The following is a 22,824-nucleotide window of genomic DNA, read 5'->3' on the forward strand; positions in this document are numbered from 1 at the left end:
AACTATAGGCTCAAGTATAATTCTATTAATTCAAAACAAAATGACTTGGATCAAATTTAATTAACGAAATTGAACAACTTTGTTGAAATTTGAGATTTTTTGCAGTGCTACTTAACTAAAATCATAAAGACATTGTTATTCCTCACACTTACAATAAATGTACCTCTTATTATATTAAACTATACCTATAGACAGAGGTGTATAAAATATGTCCTAGAAATTGTAAGAGGCTTTTTCTAGTTGTCAATCTGAACAAGTTTTTTTTTATTTTACAAAACTCTTATCAAAATTATTTAATTTTTGAAGACAGTAAAGTAATAAATAACTTGAGTGTGTGGTAATGAATGAGGGAAAGTAACAATGACGGTTTGCTACGGAGTTATAAATGTAAGTCTGTATTGGACTCGGAGTAGAATTGAAAATCGACATGGGAGTGATTCTAGCTTAAATGTCACTGGCAAAACTAAGTGAGCAGTGCTCAGAATTTTTAAGCGAGAGAGCGCATTTTCCATGCTGAATCTGTGACTCTATTGTTTTCGGCTAACGAGTTTACCTCTCATGTAGCTGACCACATTAAGAATACTCAGATATCGGTTCCCCCAGACACAACTAGCTCCTTCCTGTGCAGAGATACCATTGGAAGATAAATCTTTATTGTTTCTGGACGAATTTTCTCAACTAAAATACGATTATCTTATATTTTTATGTAGTAAATTGGCATAAGATCTTAAAATCTTACGCAAGCATAAGTTCAAAAACTTAAAAAAAATTTTATCCAAGCAAAAGCTTAACTCGATGATATTGTACGAAACCTCGTAAATGCATGTCCTCTGAGACAGTGGTACCCAAACTTATATTTCCAAGGCACAAAAAGACAAATAAAAATTTCTTGACACACGAATTTTAATCATTTGTATTATTAGAAGCTACTGCAAAAAATGTATTGTCAAAATTCGTACGGTACACTTGTACTTTCAATGAATTTATTTTAATTGTAATCATAAAGATTTTTGAGATTGAAATACACTTATACGAGCAAAAAAGTGAGCACCACTCATTTTCAATTGAGTAGTAGCCCGCTCATTGCTTTAAAAAACAAGCAGGAGCGGAAGCGTGCTCAGGATTTCTTGAGCTGGCAAATGCTTTGGTAATTCAGTCATTACCAAAATTGATATTCCTTTAGAGAAAAACGCGTGCAAGGAGAAAGACTTATGGTGTCATTGTTTAAAATACTGATGTGACTATCAGCTGCCTGCTTTATTATGATTTTTGAGAGTATAACGAAAGTATTTATTAGCAAAATGTTTAATGAAGATATACTTCGTGTAATTGACTTGGAAGTTTTTACTCGTTACAATAGATTAGAAAACGTCATACTCCATGAAATTGTAATTCATTATGAAGCATATTCTCAGACTAATAACTAATGAAACGACAAAGTAGAGTATCTCACAATATATTTGAAGTTCCAAGTTTAAATAAAAGGCTTAAATTAATTATAATCTACATACTAGAAAATAAACCTTCCATCATACATTTATGTTAAATATACAAAATTAAACAATTGTAATCATATAACTAATAATAACAATAAATTATAAATACAGAATATTGAAATAATAGATTGATCCAAATAATATTTTCTTGTTCTAACATCGGAATTCAGTTAAATATGTCATAACTTTATGTTGCAAAACACAAGCCAGACGTGGAGTTTAATCAAAAAGATAATAGCCCCTTTTTTTCGTGTGGAAGTTGCTATATATACAATTGTGCACAGGATAGATATATCACTACCGATGAGACCTAAATAATTATTAATAATAAAGAAAATTTCAAAACCATGAAATTAGACAATAAATATACTAATGAAAAAAATGTTAGAATTAAATCCATCGTTAAGATTTAGAGCAAAAGCTAATTATGTAGTAATGTCCTGCGATATTACTCCTTATTAAGAGCATCAAAAAATATTTTTCCCCAGTTATTTATGCTTATATAACAACCTACTATTATCATGAAGGATACACACAATTGGTAATTATAATGCAACTACCCTAGTTGCTGTGACCATTTAAGCAGTTGTTTTTGCCTCTTATGAGTTTTCTGAACACCATTTCTTGGAGCTTATGAACCATATCTAATCCTTAAGCGATAAAAAACTAATATTGATTGACAATGTAACATTGGAAAACCTAATGATCATACTCAAGTCTTTAAGTGAAGAAGCTAGTGTCAGACTAACTAGTTGCGAACCATCCAAAGCTACTACTCCCGTTGTTGTGACCATTTAAGCAGTTGTTTTTGCCATTATATGAGTTGTGTATCATAATTCTTGATATTTTAAGCAAAAATAGAATAATATTTTATGATTAGATTTAAAAAAAATGAGTACTTACTGTAAGATGGTACAAAATTCAGAGTTCAATTTCGAAATTAGTAAATATTTTATACTTTTTACTGATAACATTGATCGTCATTTGGTGTGGATGACTCAAAACATGCTGAGAATAATCTCAACTCCACAATTTACAATGGGGATATTTCTATAAATGACATCACTACCAACATCCTCCATTAATTTAATCATGGTTCCTTAGGAAGGGATGGGTTAACCCGTGTATTTCTCCATAAATTTTTTGAACGTAGGATGATTAGCAATGGACAAGGGTATATTACATGCAATAAACATCTTTGTGAGATCAGAGTTAAAGTCTGACTTGATGTATTCATCATTAACTTGATTTTTTTTTTGATGAATATCCATGCTCTTGATATGAGATGAGGATAATGAGTGGCGTTTAATTCTAGACGGTGGGCTAAATGCATATTTATATCGACAAATCCAACAAGCCATCTGTTTCTCGTCCGGTAAGTATATTGAAATTCCTGGGCCTCCAGTTCCAGAAATTCAGACAGAGGGAGACGTTATTTTAGGCATTTTATTCAGTTCTCTATTGACTATCAGTATCTAATGTTATATTAATATTGAATAATAAAGGTGGGGATTGATAACGTTCTTGATAGAGGAAGATGTTTATTAATTAATATTTTAGTCAATGGACAATGATACCATTAGTATTTCTTCCCATCTCCTCGCACACTTTTGTATCCTTACCAAAATTATTAACCTTAATAATTACTAGAGCTCGGCATCGAGTGTGTGTGTGTAATCACGGCGGGAGCGAGACATATGGTGCTACTGATTAAAAGTTACGGGTTTGGAGGATAGAATATCACATGATGCTGGTATAAAATGAGAATTTTCTATATTTCATATTACAATGGAAGAGTGAATATAAATAGTAGTTGAAATTTTCAAATTCAGGAATACCTGATTTACTTCGTAAAAATCATGAAAAAACTTCACAATTTCTATGTTATAAATCTATTTACAAATATCAATAAAAGTTGCTAATATGATATGTCATACAATGAGTATTCAAAAACTTATGATTATCACTTAACTCGTAGCAGTAGATTTTTAGTAAATTCCCCAGCCTCTCCCGTTTTTTTAATGGATTCTAAATATCAGGGGCTGGCTAAACAGTTCACGATCCCCAAAACACCTTCAGGACGGACTGTAGTAGGATACCTAATCCGGAAAACTATTGCGAGGGCACCAAAAGTTAGTCATTTTTACATGTGGCCGTACTGATTGTATGTTTTATATGAAGTGTAGCAATAAATGTTGTTTTTTTAAAAATTAATTACTAGTAAATTTAAAAAAATTAAAGTATTATAAGGTATATTTGTGATATTAAGTTAAAAAAGTATGGTTAAAATAAAAAAGCACAAATAAAAAACGATTAATTATAGCAAATAATATTAATTGAAAATTTTAATAGTAGCTATACACAGAAAGTGAGATAAATTAATAATAACAAACGACACTAAATATTACAAATGGATTCAATAAATTAATAGGGACAAATGAAACGAAATTGAAGTTATTAAAATTAAACATTACGAATGGATTCAACAAATCTTCCATTCCCTTCAAGAGGACAAATATTTTAAGCGTCCACTATATTATTAACATAGCCGATTCATAGGTATTTGAAAGAAAAAAAAATAAAGATTTGAAGATTATAATTAACTTAAATTGATGGAGCTTTTTCATTTAATTTCAGTGATCTAAATATTTCTAATATTTATTCGATTTATATATATATTCTTATATAAAAAAATTGAACAATTATTCACAAAATGATAAATATTTAGGTTACAAATAAATTCTTATGTGTCAAATTTATGTGGAAACGAATTTCTTGACAAATTTATATAAACTTTATTTTATCTACAAATCCAATATTCCACTGAAAATTCATTTTTTGCACCTAAAAAAAAAACAAAAAACAAACAGAGATGTAATTTTCACCGATTTTTTATTATTCCCATAACTTTTTTGGTTTTTTAATAAATTTAGAAGACATCTTGATTTATATTGTTTTTTTAGACGCCAGTCACTTATTGATTTATAACTCAATCCCCTATCTAGTTTCCTTGAGCTCTAAAAAACAACTTTTGTGTTTTGGTTATAGAATAAGCCTCCATATATGACCCGTCTTCCCGAAAATCGAGGCCCCTTCTTAGCCTGACTTAGTAGTTTATAGTAGTAGCGGCATTTTGTGACTTTTACAATAGACCTTCCTATATATCTATGTAAAAATACATCTTAACCTCTTTCACAGTGTCGTAAATGTCAATATTGGGCAACGCTTGATTGACTATTTGTTCAAATTCATAAGGACCTTTTTAAATAAAATTATCAGAGATTAGACGATGGCCAAATGATAGTATCATAATAAAGAAAAAATCATCTGAAAATAAGCTAAGGCTTTATGAATAACAATGGATACCTAAACTGCAAAAATTAAAATATACAGGGTTCAGAAGCAAAACGTGGACTGTTAATAAATGCTAATTATGTAATTAAAATAGAGAGGTTTTGTAATTTTTTCCTACATATTCCGAATTTCCTGTCCTTTTTGCATAAGTAAACTTTAATAAACATTTCTCAAATCTTTAATCACGACTGAGTAAGAAGCAAAAAGGCAGAGGATCTGAGACCTTCTGGATGCCAAAATTGAAGTGGCAGAGTTTACGGACATTGTCAAGTGCTCCATATATAAAAGGATAGAAAATACCTCTCAAAGAAACAAGGAAGTGGGGGACACAACTTGAAAAGGGACTCTGAGTTTCTGGGGGCCTGAAGAAGAAGATCAAGGAGGACCCCACAAAATCCATGAATCGCCTCTCTAACGAGTTTGACTTGGACGAGGGGACAATCAGGAGGGCTGTGAAGGACGACTTGGGGGTGTTCTCTTACACAAGGAAACTACACCACCTGTTGACGGACACTCTGAAGGAAATGAGACTGCAGAGGTGCAAGAAACTTCGTGCATGGATCAAGGCAAATGTATCCACAGTAAAAATTTTATCTGACGAGAAGATTTTCACCGTCGACCAGGTCTACAACCCTCGGAACGACCGTTTGCTTGGAGGATCACCAGAGCCGGTCAAGAGGGTGTTCTGTACAAAACATCCGGCCAAAGCAATGGTCATGGAGGTCGTGGCGTCCGACGGCAAGAGATGCCTCCCTTTAAATGAACTTTAATTTTAAAAAAAAGAGCCTCACCAAAAATGCTCTATATCGATGTCAATTTAAGATAAGGCCACGATAATATTTCAAGGAAAAAACTCATTTTTGAATTGATATCATAATAAAAATCAATAAGTATTCGTATGCCCAGCCAAAAGTGATAGAAACAAAGACAGAGAAGAAGAAAAGAGAGAGAAAATGAAAAATTAGACAATGAAAAGATATATTATACAATTTGTTATAACATTAAGCCTCATGTCTCAAACTGAATAAATAAATTATTTCAAGCTTCATAGACACAGGAGGACTCGTTGCATACCCTTAGTGAGTAAGGGATTCCAAAACACGGACATTTAAGGGGGTCCTCGGAGCAAAGGTCTTTTCTTTTCTCTCTCTTTGTTCTTATCTCTTTTCTTCTTCTCTGTCTTTGTTTCTGGGACTGCATCAACCATCGGAATCTTTTTTGGAATTTTGCAAAAAAATGGAGAAGCAATTCATTTAGTTTCATGTGATTTTTTTTTGATACCGAACTGTATGTGATGGATCGACTCATCAGCATAATTGTAGTAAAGTACCCTAAGGAAGAATATGAAGTTATAAAAAATTTATTCGCAGTCGTAGATTCATTGAAGATTCATAAAGTATATTAATATTATAAACAAAAGTAGCATAAAAAGAAAAATAGCAAGTAACGTGCGAAAAACTGCTCGTTTCATTAGTTAAAAGATAGAAACGGAAATTATATATATATTTTTTGAGGCTCATTATTTAATTTTAAACAATAAACTTTCGAAATGTGAGTGCCTGTGTTCTAGCTAAGTCTAAAAACCTTGTCAAGCAATTCCTCGGAAATTGGATAGCCAACATTTTTGTCCAAGTAAAAGAGTTCTTCTATAACTCAACTGTAATGCTATTGGGAGCGAAGTTTTCTTCTTGTGTCAAATCCACAAAGAGTCAATATGAGAATTGTTTGACTGTAGATTAATCAGTTCTATTTCAATAAAGTATTCGTTTAAACATACTTAAGTTTAATTAAATAACAATAACATAACAATGCATACTATGATAAATTTTTTTAAATTCATGATCCTTAGTATATGACCTATTCTTTAATGCCGGGAGTGACGAAGTAACACGATCTTTTGTTAGATTGAACTCAACACATTCTCCAAAGAGTACTCATCTAGTATCTTCTATTTGATGAAGAAAGCTTATGATAATTTATAGGCATCCTAACAAACGACAGTCAATACAAATAACTTATAAGTAATTACAATATATATGGATTGAATATATTGTTCTTGGATTGAATGATAGAATTGATGATGACAAGGCTGAAGAGTTAACACAGAATAACTAATAAGCCTTCAATTTAATTTTCCTAATGGATTTGAGTGAAATCCAACAATTTTCTTCGTTCCTTGCTGTAGTCCACTATGGTAAAATGATCCTCTGTAGAAACTGAGACTTAGTTTCATATACTTCACTACAACGTGGAAGATCCTCAATGGGTTTGAATGTCTGTTATGAAATGAAGACCATGTCAAATTGTTGAATCAAGAATGTAGATTGTTTCTTTCTTTATACGATGAAAATGTAAACAAAACACGCAACTACTTATACACTATGACGTCACTATTAAAAAGCGTGGTGGAATTCAAACATCAGTCGTACATGCGTTAAGGTATAACCTTGTATTTCTATTAACCTTGGTACATTACAAATTATATCAAAAATAATATATACTTTTTAAGAATAGTATAACTCTTATCTATAACTGAAACAACAACATTTTTTTTGAGTTTCAATTTTTAAATAAATACAATGGGACAAACTTAAAAATGGATTCAAGGGATATTAATTAGCTATTGAAATCAATACATTCTAGAAGAACAAACTGTCTCTAAAGTTGGTATCTTGACTACTTAGAAATAGTCATGGGTTCTTGCTCTATCATTCAGTGTCTATTCCACAGCAAGCTCTTCTCTGTGATTAAGCCCACTTTCACGGTATATTACAATACCCAGGAAATCTTCTTGGAGTAATTTTCTAACTTTTTGACTGAAGATTCGTTTGTATATACATATGACTAATAAAAATTGATTTAGAACTTAAACATCTGTTATGTTCTCAATAATCTTGCAAATTTTTTTCTCATTTTTTCATCAAACGTCAATTATGGAGTCTAACTGTTCGATAATTTATTTTCAATTTCCAGAACATTTTATTTGATAATTTTAGCAATGTTTGAAAAAATGAAGCAGTTATCGAGGTATATATTTTCGACAACATTATTCTTCATAAATTATATTTTTTTGAAATTATGAAAACAATATTGTTAGGTTTGTCTTCCTCTTTACAATTCCAATAAATGCTATTGACAACTTTTTTTTATTTTACAAAATTAGTATAAAATATTTTTTTTTAAATTTTCTTCGGGAATTTCATTTTGATAATTTTTTGAAGAAAAAGAAAATTGGTCTTCTCATCTAAACAATTTTTTGATGCATATATGTTGGTTGGTATTTTATTTGAAGTGTATAAAACAAAATATATTTATATTTTTTAAATTCCTAATTGATAAGTATTATGTAGTATGTACATGTTATACAGTATATAGCAAGGAATACTAAAACTTTTTTGTTTTAGTATTCCTTGCATATAGTCTATTTCCCGCTGCATTTTTTTCGATAGAATACAAGAGAATTATAGTTATCAGGATTTATTTCGAAAACAACGAAACATTCATGTCATACTTATTAGTATATTTAATAAACACATGTATTTTCTGAATATTTTTTAAATTTTCTCAATAAATTTGATTATGAAATCAACATGTTAACCGTGACAATTTGAAAAAGTTTAGGAGAAGATAAAGCATAATGCTCATGACGTTTCATTTGATCAGCTACAATCAGCTGTGACAAGAGAGGAAAGATAAAAGGATATAAACAAGGACATTTGCGAGAATTACTCCGATGTCAATCCCCAATTCTACTCCGAGTCCAAAAAATTACAATTATTACTCCGCAACAAATCTTCAAGGTTACGCTCCGTCTTTTATGAGCTCACACGAATGTTCAAATAGGTTGCGAATATAATTGAATTGAAGGTTAATATAAATACAAGGTTATACCATGTCGTGTATACGAATTGTGTTTGACTTCCACCACGCTTTCAATATTGACTTCATAGTAGATGATGATTGGTAGCGTGTTTTGTCAAAATCTGTTTTTCTTGCCAAGCAGTCGGTACGATACATTAAATTGACAATTCTAGCAATAGTGACGTCATAAAGTATGAGCTGTTGCGTGTTTTGTTAAAATTTGCCTGTCTTGCCCAGAAGTCGGTACAATACATCGAATTGAAAATTCTAGCAAGTCCGATTACATTATGGACTAACCTTGTATATCTATTAAGCTTGAATTGAATGTATAAGAAAGGATTTTCACTACTCAAGAATTAGATAAAATTGACAACTGCTATAAGCATAGAAAATTATTTCTTTTCAATACCAATTACAAGTTAACGAGACTGCTAAAAAACACATCGGATTTACATAATTGATTCTATATTTATTATAATACAAGAAAGAGTTATGCGCCTTAAGTATAACTTTAATTTTTGTCATGGTTCATTAGTCTTGAGCTATTTTCTTGACTTCAAAACAGGGAAAAGTAACTATAAAGGTAGTTTTTAAATCATTGCTAAAAAATGTTATGTTTATTATGCGTAATTAACAAAATTCAGGTCTCAGAAGGCTCGTAGTCTGAAATCCACATTTATAATTTTTATCCAAGTTGTGTAACACGAAAAATACCACAATACCTTCAACAATACCTCAATGTGGCCTTTAAAGGTTTTTGAAGAGAAAATATGAAGTTTCAACAGAATGGAAGAGAATATTTTCTAAATTGCGGGAGTCTAAAAAATATACGATGGGATCAGATCATTGCAAATTTGCACAAAAATAATTGAGGATGAGCAATTCAAATCGGGGGCATTGCTAAGGATTTCAATTATTCTGAAAGGCTGATCAGAAAGTGTGTAAAAGATGATCTGTGATAAAAAAATAGATAATTTCATAAAAAATGTGGTAAATTTGAAAGACGACATAATTGCAGACAAGGATACCTAGAGACTATGTTGTTTCTTGCTCGCTGATATTAATACGTTAGAACTTTCAAATAAGGGAGTCTTATTAATATAACAATGACTGGAGAATAAAATCATAAGCATTATTGCTTTATATAAAAAAAACCAAAATTAACATGATAATCCTAACAATTTGAATGATGTTTGAAAGAAGAGAACCTTAGTTGTCATGACGTTTCATTAAATTATCTGTGAGCAGCTATAAAATGAAAGACAAAAACACACATACATGACGTCCACAGGAAGTGGACTGGAGGGGCTGCAGCCTTCCTCCAAATTAAGGAATTTTTGCTTAATTTAATGAGAATTTTTTTGGTCCGGGTGAAAAAAATTTACGCAAAAAATGGAATAACAATTTTTTTTTGGAAGATTTCTTTTCTTAAAAAAGTTCATTCATGCAGCCGAGCCAAAAATTTCATATTTGAAATTTATTTACAATGTTTTTTTTTTTTTGCATATGGATTTTTCGAACTTTTTTTCCTAAAAATTTAATTTTCTCTGAATAACTATGGATTATTGATATTTTTTTCGGAAATTTGTATATTTGAAATTTATTGTGAAGAGCTGTGTATTAAAGTAGGAAGAACAAAGAAAAAGAATGATGAGATCATATCGACACACAAAGCAAACCAAAATCCTTTATTTTTCTGAAAGAAAATAGAGGATTGCATAGTAACATTCAACAGGAACAACCCCTTAAATTGCAGGGAGAGTGCGTTTCTAATCACACAATACTTACATTCAGGACAAATAAACAACTTTAAAAAAATCATAATAACCAAATCTGACCTGAAAAAATAAATACTTTGTTCCTCAACTACATAGATAAATAATATGACCTAAGGTATATAAATGAAGGGAAATCCAATTCGAATCAACAGTCCTCCCAAGAACATCATCCAAGCATGAAGTTAAAGGTACATACATCCTTTAGTCAGCCATCCGTACTTCATTTCATTTACTTATTTACAGCATTCCCTGACCCTCATCGTCCTTTTCTCTGCTCAAGCACTTGCTTATCCAAATCCAGACTTTTCTTCAAAAAGCAAGACTGGTGATCAAAAGTGCACTCTTGTTCGATCCAAGTCTCCCTCTGGTCCCCTCTGCTTCAATGAGCCAGAATGCAAGGACGAATGCACCAAAGCAACTAAGCAAGTGTGTCAACCCGTCCAGGAAAACAAGTGTGAAACAAAGGAAGAAAAATCTTGCAGCACCGTCAATGAGGAAAAGTGCACAGACAGCTTCAGAAACGAACTGAAGGAACAATGCCGCACAATTCAAGAACAGAAATGCAAAACCGTTTTCAATCAAGAATGCAATACCGTCAATGAGGAAAAATGCCAAGTCATTTACGACACTGTAAGTCATTCTTTTGTTTTTTTATAAGCCTGACTCAATGCTGAATCAATACATCACAAAAATACTTATTCAGGTCAATGAAGATGTTTGCAACACGGTCACGACTCAAAAATGTGAAACTGTTGATGAACAAAAGTGCAGAACCATCACCGAAAAGGATTGCACAACCGTTTTGGACACAGAGACCACTGAAAACTGCCAAGAAATCCAAGACCAAGAGTGTGCCACAGTGTCCAAATCTGTAGATGAAACTGTTTATGAGACCCAATTCGAAACAAAGTGTGAGACCTCCTACGAAAACGAATGTAGAACCGTAATTGAAAACAAAGTCGAAAAAGTCCCTGACCAAGAGTGCAGTATTGTCAAGGAAAATAAATGCAAAACCATCTGGGAAAAGGTCACTGACAAAAAGTGTTCTACTACTCAGGAAAACAAATGCACACAAAAATTAGAGGTATCTTACAAAAACGTTGATGAAGAAGAATGCACAAATGTCTACGAGGATAAATGTGAAACCGTCTACGAAAAACAATGTAAGCCCGTCTATGAAACAGTCTGCTCGAATCCCACTGAGGGAAACACTGGATACAACGCTTTGGACACAACTTATGGTATTCCTTCATCACCTGTTTGTAAGCAAGTCTCTAAAGAAAAATGCTCAGATGTTCCAACTACCAAGTGTAGCAAAGTCCCCAAAACCCAATGCTCCGTTGTTTCAAAGAAAGTTCCTGTTAAATCTTCAAAACAAGTTTGCAAACAGGTGCCAACTGAAACTTGCAATGACGTTGTTCGTAAAATCCCCAAAGAGATCTGCAATGATGTCTCTGTTGCCAAATGCAAGCCCATCCTTAGAAATGTCAACAAAAAGGTTGCCACACAAAAGTGTAGCAAAGTGCCCAAGAATAATTGTCGTAATCTTCCTACACAAGTTCCTCGTGTCATTTCAAAACAAGTCAATGAAAAGGTCTGCAAGCCTGTGTCCAAAAAGATTTGCAATCCCCTTACTCGTAAGGTACCCAAACAATCCTGCAGAGATGTTCCACGTGAAATATGTAGCACCGTTCCAAAACAATCATGTTCACAAGTCCCCGAAAAGAAGTGCAACACTATTGCCAAGCAAGTTCCAAGAAATGAATGTAAGACCGTTTCTCGCCAAGAATGCAAGAACGTTCCCTCTCAATCCTGTCAGAATATTCCTCGTCAGAAATGCGAGCAAGTGCCTCAGAGAGTAGCTTCTAAATCCTGCAAGCAAGTGCCACAGGAGGTTTGCATCAATGTTCCCAATACTTCATGCAAGAACGTAACCGTGGACAAGTGCTCCAACATGGTCTTTGACAAATGTGAAAAGAAGTGTGAAGATGCCTATTGGTGCAAGGTCTGTCAATGAGAAGCTCCCCTTCAATTAGTTCCTTGTCCCCCAACAAATATGAAAAATTCATTCATCCAATGAATGCACCGTCCAATATTTTCTATGAAAATATATTCCATATTTAGATCTCAGATATGCTATACAATTCACAATTGCACGTAATAATGTTGACTGATCTTTTAAATAAACCATCCTAAACCGATAAACGTTGTATAAAATGTATTGGGTTTAATTGTTCATTCTTTCCTAGTTGTGTGGAATGAAATATCTCAATTTAACATAGTTATAAAGACTAGGAGAAGAAAATAACTTAAGGGTATTAGTCCACTAGAATTGGTATGAAAATTTCTTTTTAAAAGATAATAAAGAACCAAAATTCGATTCTCGGTAATGTATAAATAATTTAAACTTGATTAAAAAAGGCATGATTTGCCTTTATTGAGAAGAAGGGAGAAGAAGATAGTTATAAACACGATGTCATCTCAATCTTAAATTCTTTGTTTAATCTTATTTAATACTTTAGCGATTCAAGTCTTTTTACGAAACAACAAAATTTAATGGATCTCTTGAAAGCGAAAATTTGGATTTTGTATAACTAGAAAGTGTTACCAAGCGTTGCTCGGGCCAAGGAGGGACCGGGAAATCAAATAAATAATGGTTAATATTATTTCTTCTTTTGTTCGAGCGATCATTATAATCAGTTATGAAAATCCTTTTTTTTTTATTCGACAGTTTTTTTGGAATTGGTAATCTAAAGAAATGATTATTTTTCCTTCGCAGTTTGTCTTTATTGCTTAATTTTGAGTAGTCAACATCACTTCCTAAATAGATTCAATTATATTGAAAACCTGATTGAACGTTCGAGTGTACTCATAAAAGACGGTATGTAACGTTGATTATTTGTTGGGGAGTTATAATAGTCAGTCTTTGTTGGAGTCAGAGTAGAATTGGGGATCGAAATCCGAGTAATTCTAGTAAATGTCCTTGTTTATATCATTTTTTCCTTCCTTGCTAGTAACAGCTGTTCGGTGATCATCTAATGAAAAGTAATGAGCATTATTCTTTCTCTCCTCTGAAACATTCTTCAAATTGTCGGGTTGACCATGTAGACTTTCATTTTTTTTTTTTTTTTTTTTTTGGCATGCCTATTTTACACTGGATTTTCATCACTGATTATAATATATCTATTGTTATTAACTTCTGTTTGAAATTAAAGTTTTATTTCCAAAATGCATTGTTTTGTGGCATTTTTTCTTAAAAATTGAAAACTTTACGTTTAATGAAAAAATGAGAGGGGAAAAAAGGAAAAATTATTCCGAAAATAACAAATATTTCAGTTAAACATCAATTGTTAAGACTAAATTTATATACAAACTAATTTCCGGACAAATTTATAGAAACTTTATTTTAATTTGCGAATCCTTTATTCTATTGTAAATCCATTTTTTGCACCTGATAAAAATGAAAGTGCAGTTTTCACCGATTTCTATTTTTGCCCATAACTTTTTTAATTTTGAATAAATTTAGAAATTGTAGTTGCTGTTTTTGTGAGACACCAGTCATTTTTTGATATAAAGCTATCTAATCTCCATGAGCTAAAAAAACAACTTTTTTGTTTTGGACACATTACTTCCCTAAATTGGGCCCTCGTCTTAGCCTGATTAGACAACCATCCAAATTTTAAAATTTCTAGGTTCAACAGTGTGGGCAACCATAAAGGACGCACACACGGGCGCAAACTCTATTATATACGATGGTATACAGAGAAGGACTTTCATCAAGTAATAATATTAATTAACATCTCCTTTGTGATGATAACAAGGGAATCCAGAATTAAGATGTAAAAATAATAATTTTGGAATTAATATCTTGTAATTTTTGTACTACGGTTGAAATCATCGGGGCCTGCACCCCCTAACATTTTTTAAGGGGGGGGAGACTCAAAACTTGCACTAGCATTTAATGACAATTTTATCTCCTTATTTTTTATTACAAGGTTTTATTGTACACGCAAATGATAACTGTACTAAAAATAAATAACTTACTGTATAAAATGATGTTTTTCCTTTATTTGTTTCTTTACTATTCACGTGGATTACAGCAGAAGGGACCGATTAATTTTGATCAAACTGGGTACAAAGATTATCATAGTAAGATTTAATTTAATTTTGAGAGGTCAAAGTATCAACAAATTGACATACATAACTCAATACATCAAATCCTAGCAATAGTGACGTCATAGACTATGATTGGTTGTGTACTTTGTCAAAATCTGGCTGTCTTGCACAGCAATCGGTACGATATATCAAATTGAAAATTCTAGCAAGCCCGATTTAATGAGTGTCTAACTTTGCATGTCTATTAACCTTGCCATGCCTCTAAGTTTATAAATGTCGAATCAACAACAAAAAGACAAGACGTGAGCAATCTCCTCCGTGGTGGTGTCAATGCCGAGGATCACAAATATACGCCACTTTTTCTCAATTTTATCAACTATTATGAATATGAGAATCACGTTGTTATTAATGGTCTTTCGATATTCTGACTTCTGCTCATCCCTGAGATCCTCTTGAAAAATCATGAAATTCCGCCTATCTCTCAGAACTCCTTCAGAAAAGTGTAAGCGACTTATATCTCTTTCCCTGTTAGAGAAAGCCCTCCACGATGAGTCTAGGGAGCTAGATAACGATTAATTATCCAATCTCCATATTGTTTCATGAATGCAAATTTATCTATCCCTTCATCAACCCCAAATTTAATTCTGGAAAGTATAAATACACCTATGGTTAGAGCGGAAATTCAATCATAAAAAATGAGTAAACACAGATTTGGAGAGGAGAGAATGAGTATTCTAGACCTTGTAGAAATATCTGTATTCCCCATTTCCCTTTGAATCTTTTACAATATCTCCTTTTTAGTTAAATATGATATAATTAGTCTTATTATATTATCAAAAACTCTTCAGAACCAAGGTTAGTAGAAATATAAGGTTAGATCATCATGTAATCGTTCTTGTTAGCATTTTAAATTTGATGTACTGGCCCGACTGCAGGACAAGACAGACATATTTTCACGTCATAAGAGTATAGCAACGGTATATTAAGAGCATATAATACTAGATATTGTTAGATTTATGTAAACAGTATATACTCATTGACGTCACTATTCAAAAGCGTGGTGGAAGTCAAACATCAGTTGAAAAAGTGTTATGGTATAACCTTGTATTTCTATTAATCTTGTTCAGAACAAAGTAATTGTCATAAATTTGGGAGGATAAAGCCATAATTGAATTCTAAATGATTTTTCATAGTTGTATGTACATTCTTAGAAGATGGCAATTATTTGTGATGAAAATCGTGTGGATGATTAAAAAAAAAAGAAACCGAAAATCACCATTGTAACCCAGACAATTTGAATTATATTTTGATCAAAGTAGATCAACTACAATCGGCTTTGACAAGGTGTTAAGTTTAATTAAATTTCCTTGCTCAATGATAGAATGCCTTAGTTATGTCTCTTTTCATTTCTTTTAAATTTTATTAATCGTTTCAGACTTTGTATATTATGCTTTATTTTTTAATATGCACTTTAAAATAAATTAAAATAGACTCCCTTCATTAAATTATTGTTCAAGAATATCTTCATTTGTATAATAGTATATTTGATAAAAGTATCCAAGTAAATTTCCAAAGCCTAGTTTAAAAAAATATATATGTATAATTCACTCATTGCATACTTATATACATACATTGGTATGAGATATCTTTATATAACAAGACTTAACCTGAAATTAGAATTTCTTCAGGAGCTCACCCTCCACTCAGAAGAAAGAAATCCCAAAACCTTGACTACCTATTTACAACAAATTTATTTTGATAGAGAGAGAAGTTCAGCGATTGATATCTTAGAATATACCATAACTAGAAGGTTACGAGGCTGAACTACACAGTTTGTCCGACCACGACTTCTATACTTTACATTTGGTAACTGGAGTTAAGTATATATAACTACGTGAGGAATTTCCAAGTTGAAGTTGAGGCTTCACTCAACTCCAAATTTGCATACGATTCTGCAATATAAAATAGACCTCAATTGAAAACATATATATTGCCCAACAAAACATAGACTATGTAAATTACTCCTCTAGCAGACATTTTGCAGATTGCATTGTCTAACTATCATTTTGGAAAATGCCTGATTTTCCACATTGCCCGTAACATATATATATTAAATTCCCTTATCTTTTGTGGATATCCTCGTATAAACCATGGACATTGCTACGTTGTCGATCTTCAATTCTACTCTGAGTTCAACAACGATTAACATTTATAACTCCCCAACAAATTATCAGCTTTACTCTTCGTTATTCATGCACATACCTACACGTAGTTACTCTATATTTTGAATTATGATGCTCTCTCCTTAAGAATTAAAGAAGAATGCTAATAACTTTAGCAAATATTTATTTAAAAAAAAACAAAAAACACTGTTCAGTTACCCACAACAACAAAAACTTGCGCACTAAAAAATATTTATAATTTACATCCCTTTCTAGATTAATAAATTAAAGTGTGTCTTTCTATCTCTCATTTGGTTGAGTCCTTATTTATGAGAGTACGCTTATATCGTAGAACTGCGTGACTACTTGATCTAAGAAATAATAACAATATTTGAAGATTGATCATCTATGAGGCCCATACTCAAAACATCACTAAATCTACTTTTAAAATCTGCATTAAGAACATTTAAATGTTGATCGTTGACCAAAACATCATCATCCTAGACGTTTGTCAATGACAAGTTGGGACACTGAACAAATCCACTTCTTTTTTTCTTTTTTCATTTCCCCTTTTATCAAATCTATTTTATACAGAGATGCAGAAACGTAGTACAATATAAATAGAATACACATTTAAATAATTCAATTAAACGTTATCAATGGCCCCCGGTACTTTCGTCTTCAACAATTTTGCCTCATGACATTTTTCCTTAAATGCATTAAATGGTCAAGGATATTTCGCATTTATATATAAATAAATGAGGTTTTTATGTTCCTTAGAAATTTTTAATCACAATATGTAATGTGTATTACTATAAAAAACATTGAATGGTTGTTTTCTATTAGAAAAATAATGGAATTATGTCACAATATTTAAATGCGTAGATATTATCGAAATCTCAGTATATAATGAGTTAGAATTAGAAAAAAATAGGTTATAAAATTAGTGTAATATGAAAAACAAAAGAACGACAAGTAGACATATATGGAATATTAATTTATTATTAACATTATGTTTATTTTGCTTACATTGGAAACCAGTGCTTTAAATACAAAAATAAAGGATTAAAGATTGCGCAATGCGCATCACCTTTCTGAATTTTACAATTTTTTGGATTAGTCGAACACCAAAACTATCCATATTTATTTTTTATAATGATTACATCATATTGAATAACTTTTAATTAAACCATAAAGTCGGTTAAATATATTAATAATTGAAGAAACATAAATATATCTACCTCAATAATATAAAATATACATTTTGCTAAAAATGAAGAGGTTGTGCAATACAAACAAATATTTAAAAAGTTGCGTAAAATAAAAATAATTGAACTTACATAGTACTATAATCTATACATAGAAATAACGAGAAGTTGGTGAAAATATCTTTAAATAAATTTTACGTATTTCTACAGAGTACGCGTTTGAATCACCGTAATTTTAGTATTTTTCAAAGCTACTAAAAAATCAACAATCATTGCAATGGCCATGATAATGCATAAGCTCCCAATAGCTACGCCGATATCATAATACTTTCCGTGAAAACTGCGACTGTTATATAGAGTAATAGCTCCAGCAATGGTATACAAAGCTGCTCCAATAGCAGAAAGAAATATCTCCTGGCGAATAATAAGGAAATAATGAGAGTCTTTCTATAGACAAAATAGAAAGGGTCCTTACCAGTAGCGAGAGATGTGCCCCAAAAAAGTATGTCAAAATTTCCCCGGGTAAAATAATACAAAAGGCCAGTAGAACACCAACGACAAAAAATTGTGCTCCTTCTGATCCAAATTCATAGGGTTCATAGTAGTAATGACTTCTTCCACCCAAACGTGCCATAATCATGAGAGTATATGCCAAAATCTGAAGGAAAAGATATTAAATAAACTCTGATATTTTGTACTCGGGGCTCATAGAGCAATCAAATATTATGCTCAATCTACTTAGTTAAAGAAATATTCTTACAAATTCCGCAACTTTAAGCAATCCATTAATCGAATTAAACGATTCCATTGAAAGCTCCATTTTCTAGTCTTTGGGATGATATGACTGAATGTCTATGTATTTACTATATCTCTCGCCGGAAATAAATTCACTTACTCATTAATAATAATTTTTTACGTATCGAAAGAAAGACTAAATATATAGTATCTGTCTTTTGTTAAAAAATAATATTATAGCATGTGTCACAAGTGTTCAGTCTGTCGACACACATATATTCATCATCATTACAGTCAGATGGAAATAAAATAGTGAGTTTGTCTCAATTATTTCGCCTTCACAAATGTGTATGACTGGAGAGCCTTTTTTACTCTACAAGGGAATACAGGGATGTGAAAATTGTTGCAATTCTTGTAAGTATAGATTTAAAAAAAAGTATTTGCGTCGTAACCAGATAGATATTAGGGCCTTTATTAATTATGTCTCTCCATTTAAAAGATTCAAACATACTAGGGAGCAAATATAACGATAGTTTTTATCAGTGGTTAAAAAAATATGAAATTGTAAGATCAAGCTCTTTTTGAAATTGCTTTCTGAACGTAGTTTTGTATTTATCAAACACTATGTAGAAAGCAGAAGTTACTTTTTCTAGTTATTAATCTGAGCAGGGGCATTTATTTTCTAAAGCTGTTATCATTATTATATAATTCTTGAAGAGATAACATCAAAGTATAAAGTTATAACTTGTGCATGTGCTCATGAAAGACGGAGAGTGGGGAATGTGGGTTTACTCAGGAGTTATAATTGTAAGTCCTTGTTGGACTCTGAGTAGAATTGAGGATCAAAATTGGAGTAATTCCTGTCCTTATCATTACCTGATACGGAGTAGGGTCTGTTTTTATTTTTTTCCTCTCTTTCTTACAGCTGATCTAATAAAACGTCATGACACCAAAACTGATCTCCTTCTAAACATTCTTCAAACTGTCAAAGTGACCACCTCAATTATCGGTTGCTATTATTTTTACATACTGGTAGCTCATATTTTATGCATCCTTATCTATATAACATAATATATTATGTAGTTATCGACGAGCCTTTCTCAAAAAAATTCAATCAGGGCACCTTTTAAAAGTGCCTTGACTTCTCCAGGCACTCCAGTGTCAAATATGATAAAAAAGGACAGTGTATAGGCAAAGGGGGTAGAAGAAGATGATCCACCACCTCGGTATAGCCTAAATCCTAATGCCCTGTTTATTTAGAAGAGACAGTAATGAACTGTGAATAATAATAATAATCTTGACCCACAAGACACAAGTTTACAAAGTTCTTAAGAAACTTGTCCACACTTATCCAGGTAGGCTATTGACAATGGGTACTTGAGACCTGGGCTGCAGAGTCGGAATCGGTGCTTTTTTTTTAGTGAAGTTAGAAAATTTGACCCGATTTCGGCTACAAACATTATTATAATTTATGTAAATAAAACTTATTTATAATCTAAGGCTTACATTGAGTGTTTGTAGAGTTTTTTTCTAAATGCTTATAAATGATAGTTATAAAGTACAATTAATTGAAGAACCATGAAAGGTAACTCATTTATAAGTTTACTTCACAAGTTAAACGTGATCTATGATCTATACGATTACAATTCCCAAATATCTATACATCGTTATGTTGGGTAGAGCATAATCATTAGCTATGCTAGTTCATTACCTAGTCTTGTGAAGAGTCCATGTCATCAGAGAAAAGTGTAACATTGCCAGGGAGATGTTGTTTGTATTGTCGTTCCTCGGTTAGGAGCAGGCTAGTTGATCGGAGTTGTTTCGGATCATCAATCAATTGCGATATGATAATATTAAATAACTGATCGCTATATCGCAACAGAAATAGCAAAAAAATTGCGATCCGATCAATTTTACAAAAAAAAATCCATAGGATGTAGTAGTGCTGTTGTTCTCGAGACTGTTTTTTATGGTTTTAGTCCCATCTCGGTCTCGACACATCAAAGTCTTGTTCTTGGTCTCAAACTGAAAATACTGGTCTCGATCTTGATTTTCGTCTTGAACTTTATTACTTCAGTCTTGATTTGGTCTCTATCCTTATATATGTCGTAGGAACTGAGTACGCCCGATATTCATGAATATGATTTTTTGGGGGCTTGCAATTACTGAAGAGAGGAAGAAGGGTGTATGGTAAAAGAATAGAACTATGTGTAAGTAGGGGTTACAATGTCGTACTTCCAAGCAGTGCCAGCAGCTAGTGTTTGTTCTTCCAGGCCAAACAGATCCTGTGGAGGACTAGACAGAGGCAGACAGACGACAACTTTGACAACCAGGTCCTGTTACTGTCATATAAAGAGATAGAAAATAAATGATTTATGTAGGTATTTTATTATTCACTGGCAGACTAAAGTTTAGTTTTTTTCTGCATATACATTTTTTTTATTATGGTAAAATATTGTAAATAAACAACACATTTGAAAAAGGTGTATAAATTGTTAATTTAAGTTACAAAGGTATATTTACAGATATATGTTTAATTATAGATTTAAAGAAATTGTATATTTGAATATTCTCGCAATAAAATTGATCGGATGGCTGATCCCAAATGACCCTGATCGTTAAATCGCAGTGAATTTTTGATCGAATCGCAATTTATTTCCTGAACATATTATTAAAAAAATAATAATGTGCATTGGAGTGGGAGTCGGGCATTTTATGTACCAACTCTACAGCCCTGCGTGAGACAGATTTTTACGGTTATTTTTTGTATTAGTTTATCTACTTTTGAGAACCGCTGATATGGGCCTTGTTTTTTATAGTGATTCTATAAGGTGACGTCTATCAAAGTTGTATAAAATACTTTTTTTTTATTTACACTCAAGAGGGTTTAAACAATTTTCACACCCTTGTCGATACCACTCTTTCCTTTATCCTCGTTCGTTCTCGCTCCCATTTCAAGGAGAATCGGACTGATCTTTATATGTTGTAGATGATCTAATTGGATCATCATTGATCCCAAGTAATAAGTAAAGCTGTTCACGAGCTTGAGTCTCCAGTTCTAATTCTGTCATCTTCAAGATAAGGACTCAATCATGCAAAAATATCAAAGACGCTAATGGGAAAATATCAATTTGCAATAAAGTATGTTTGTGACTTATTCAAATGCAAGTCTGAAGAGTTAAATAAGACTTAAATAGGACTCGAGTCCAAGCCTCTAGCTCTATTGATAATAACACTATCCAACAAAATCACACATTTTTTTATGCACAAGAACAGTATATGCTCAACTTAGTTTTACAGTTTCATCCCCTGATTCCAAATATGGCCTTATTTTTTCTCTCATACCCTCGTGTCCTTCAGGAAAAGGCCATATATTTCTGTCATTCTTGGCTATTTTTTAAGGTTCAAAGCTGTTTTAAGCCCTCAGTGTTGGAGATAGGGATAAATTATGTTTATATTTTAAAGCCAAATGTTAAAAAAATTTTAAAGCCATTTTTAAAATGTCTGCATCCTACTTTTAACTCGAATTATCTTTGTTTAAAGTGGAAAATAGGTGCTTTTTATTCAGAGGCGCATAGTTTGAAGACGAATAGATTCAAAATGTTTAAAAGTATCTCATTGTATAGCTAAAAGTATGAACTTTGATTTTAAAAAAAGAGTCACTCTAAAAACGCTCTATATCGTTGTCAATTGAGATAAGGCCACGACAATATTCCAAGAAAATCTCATCTTTGAATTGATCCATAAGCAAAGGGCATAAGTATTCGAATAAAAAATACAATTATACGTAGTATATCCAACTACAAGAGATAGAAACAAAGAGAGAGAAGAAGAAACGAAACAGAAACAAAGAGAGAGAAAAAGAAAATGGAGAAAAATAAAATATATATATTACAACTTGTTATAACATTAAGCCTCATGTTTCAAACTGTATAAATAAATTATTTCAACCTTCATGTGCACGAGATAACTCGTAGCATACCCGTAGTGAGTGAGGGATTCCAAAAACGGACATTTAATGGAGTCCTCCGAGCAAATCCTTTTCTTTTTCTCTCTTTTCTTCTTCTCTGTCTTTGTTTCTATCTAAGGATGAGATAAAAAAATCTCCCGATAT

At 31.9% G+C, this 22,824-nt stretch overlaps 2 protein-coding genes and 1 long non-coding RNA gene across 3 annotated transcripts; 2 read left to right on the forward strand and 1 right to left on the reverse strand.

Annotated features, from left to right (window-relative positions):
* The first annotated feature begins 10,519 nt into the window (after positions 1-10,519).
* LOC121126110 (uncharacterized) lies at positions 10,520-12,702 on the forward strand. Its single transcript, XM_040721415.2, has 3 exons — positions 10,520-10,677; positions 10,733-11,119; positions 11,193-12,702. The coding sequence occupies exons 1-3, from the start codon at positions 10,666-10,668 to the stop codon at positions 12,504-12,506; spliced, it is 1,713 nt and encodes a 570-aa protein (XP_040577349.1). The 5' UTR covers positions 10,520-10,665; the 3' UTR covers positions 12,507-12,702.
* Positions 12,703-17,751: 5,049 nt separating this feature from the next.
* On the reverse strand, positions 17,752-18,930 carry LOC121126227 (uncharacterized). Its single transcript, XM_040721544.2, has 3 exons — positions 18,736-18,930; positions 18,451-18,633; positions 17,752-18,389 (listed from the first exon to the last, which is right to left on the reverse strand). The coding sequence occupies exons 1-3, from the start codon at positions 18,793-18,795 to the stop codon at positions 18,180-18,182; spliced, it is 453 nt and encodes a 150-aa protein (XP_040577478.1). The 5' UTR covers positions 18,796-18,930; the 3' UTR covers positions 17,752-18,179.
* A 53-nt stretch (positions 18,931-18,983) lies between these two features.
* LOC121126228 (uncharacterized) lies at positions 18,984-20,209 on the forward strand. The gene is made up of 2 exons (XR_005866856.2): positions 18,984-19,124; positions 19,636-20,209. It is a non-coding gene; the product is annotated as an uncharacterized lncRNA (long non-coding RNA).
* The last annotated feature ends 2,615 nt before the right edge of the window (positions 20,210-22,824 follow it).

Source organism: Lepeophtheirus salmonis, chromosome 11 (genome assembly GCF_016086655.4).
Source record: "Lepeophtheirus salmonis chromosome 11, UVic_Lsal_1.4, whole genome shotgun sequence".
NCBI classification, from domain to species: Eukaryota; Metazoa; Arthropoda; class Copepoda; order Siphonostomatoida; family Caligidae; genus Lepeophtheirus; species Lepeophtheirus salmonis.

Bases quoted from the DNA above. Each gene is read 5' to 3' on its own strand.
- LOC121126110 (XM_040721415.2), top strand. The intron at 11,120-11,192 runs GTAAGTCATTCT...ATACTTATTCAG, and splicing joins GCCAAGTCATTTACGACACT to GTCAATGAAGATGTTTGCAA.
- LOC121126227 (XM_040721544.2), bottom strand. From the start codon at position 18,795: ATGGAGCTTTCAATGGAATCGTTTAATTCGATTAATGGATTGCTTAAA. The intron at 18,634-18,735 runs GTAAGAATATTT...CTTTTCCTTCAG, and splicing joins TGCTTAAAGTTGCGGAATTT to ATTTTGGCATATACTCTCAT. The intron at 18,390-18,450 runs GTAAGGACCCTT...ATTATTCGCCAG, and splicing joins GGGCACATCTCTCGCTACTG to GAGATATTTCTTTCTGCTAT.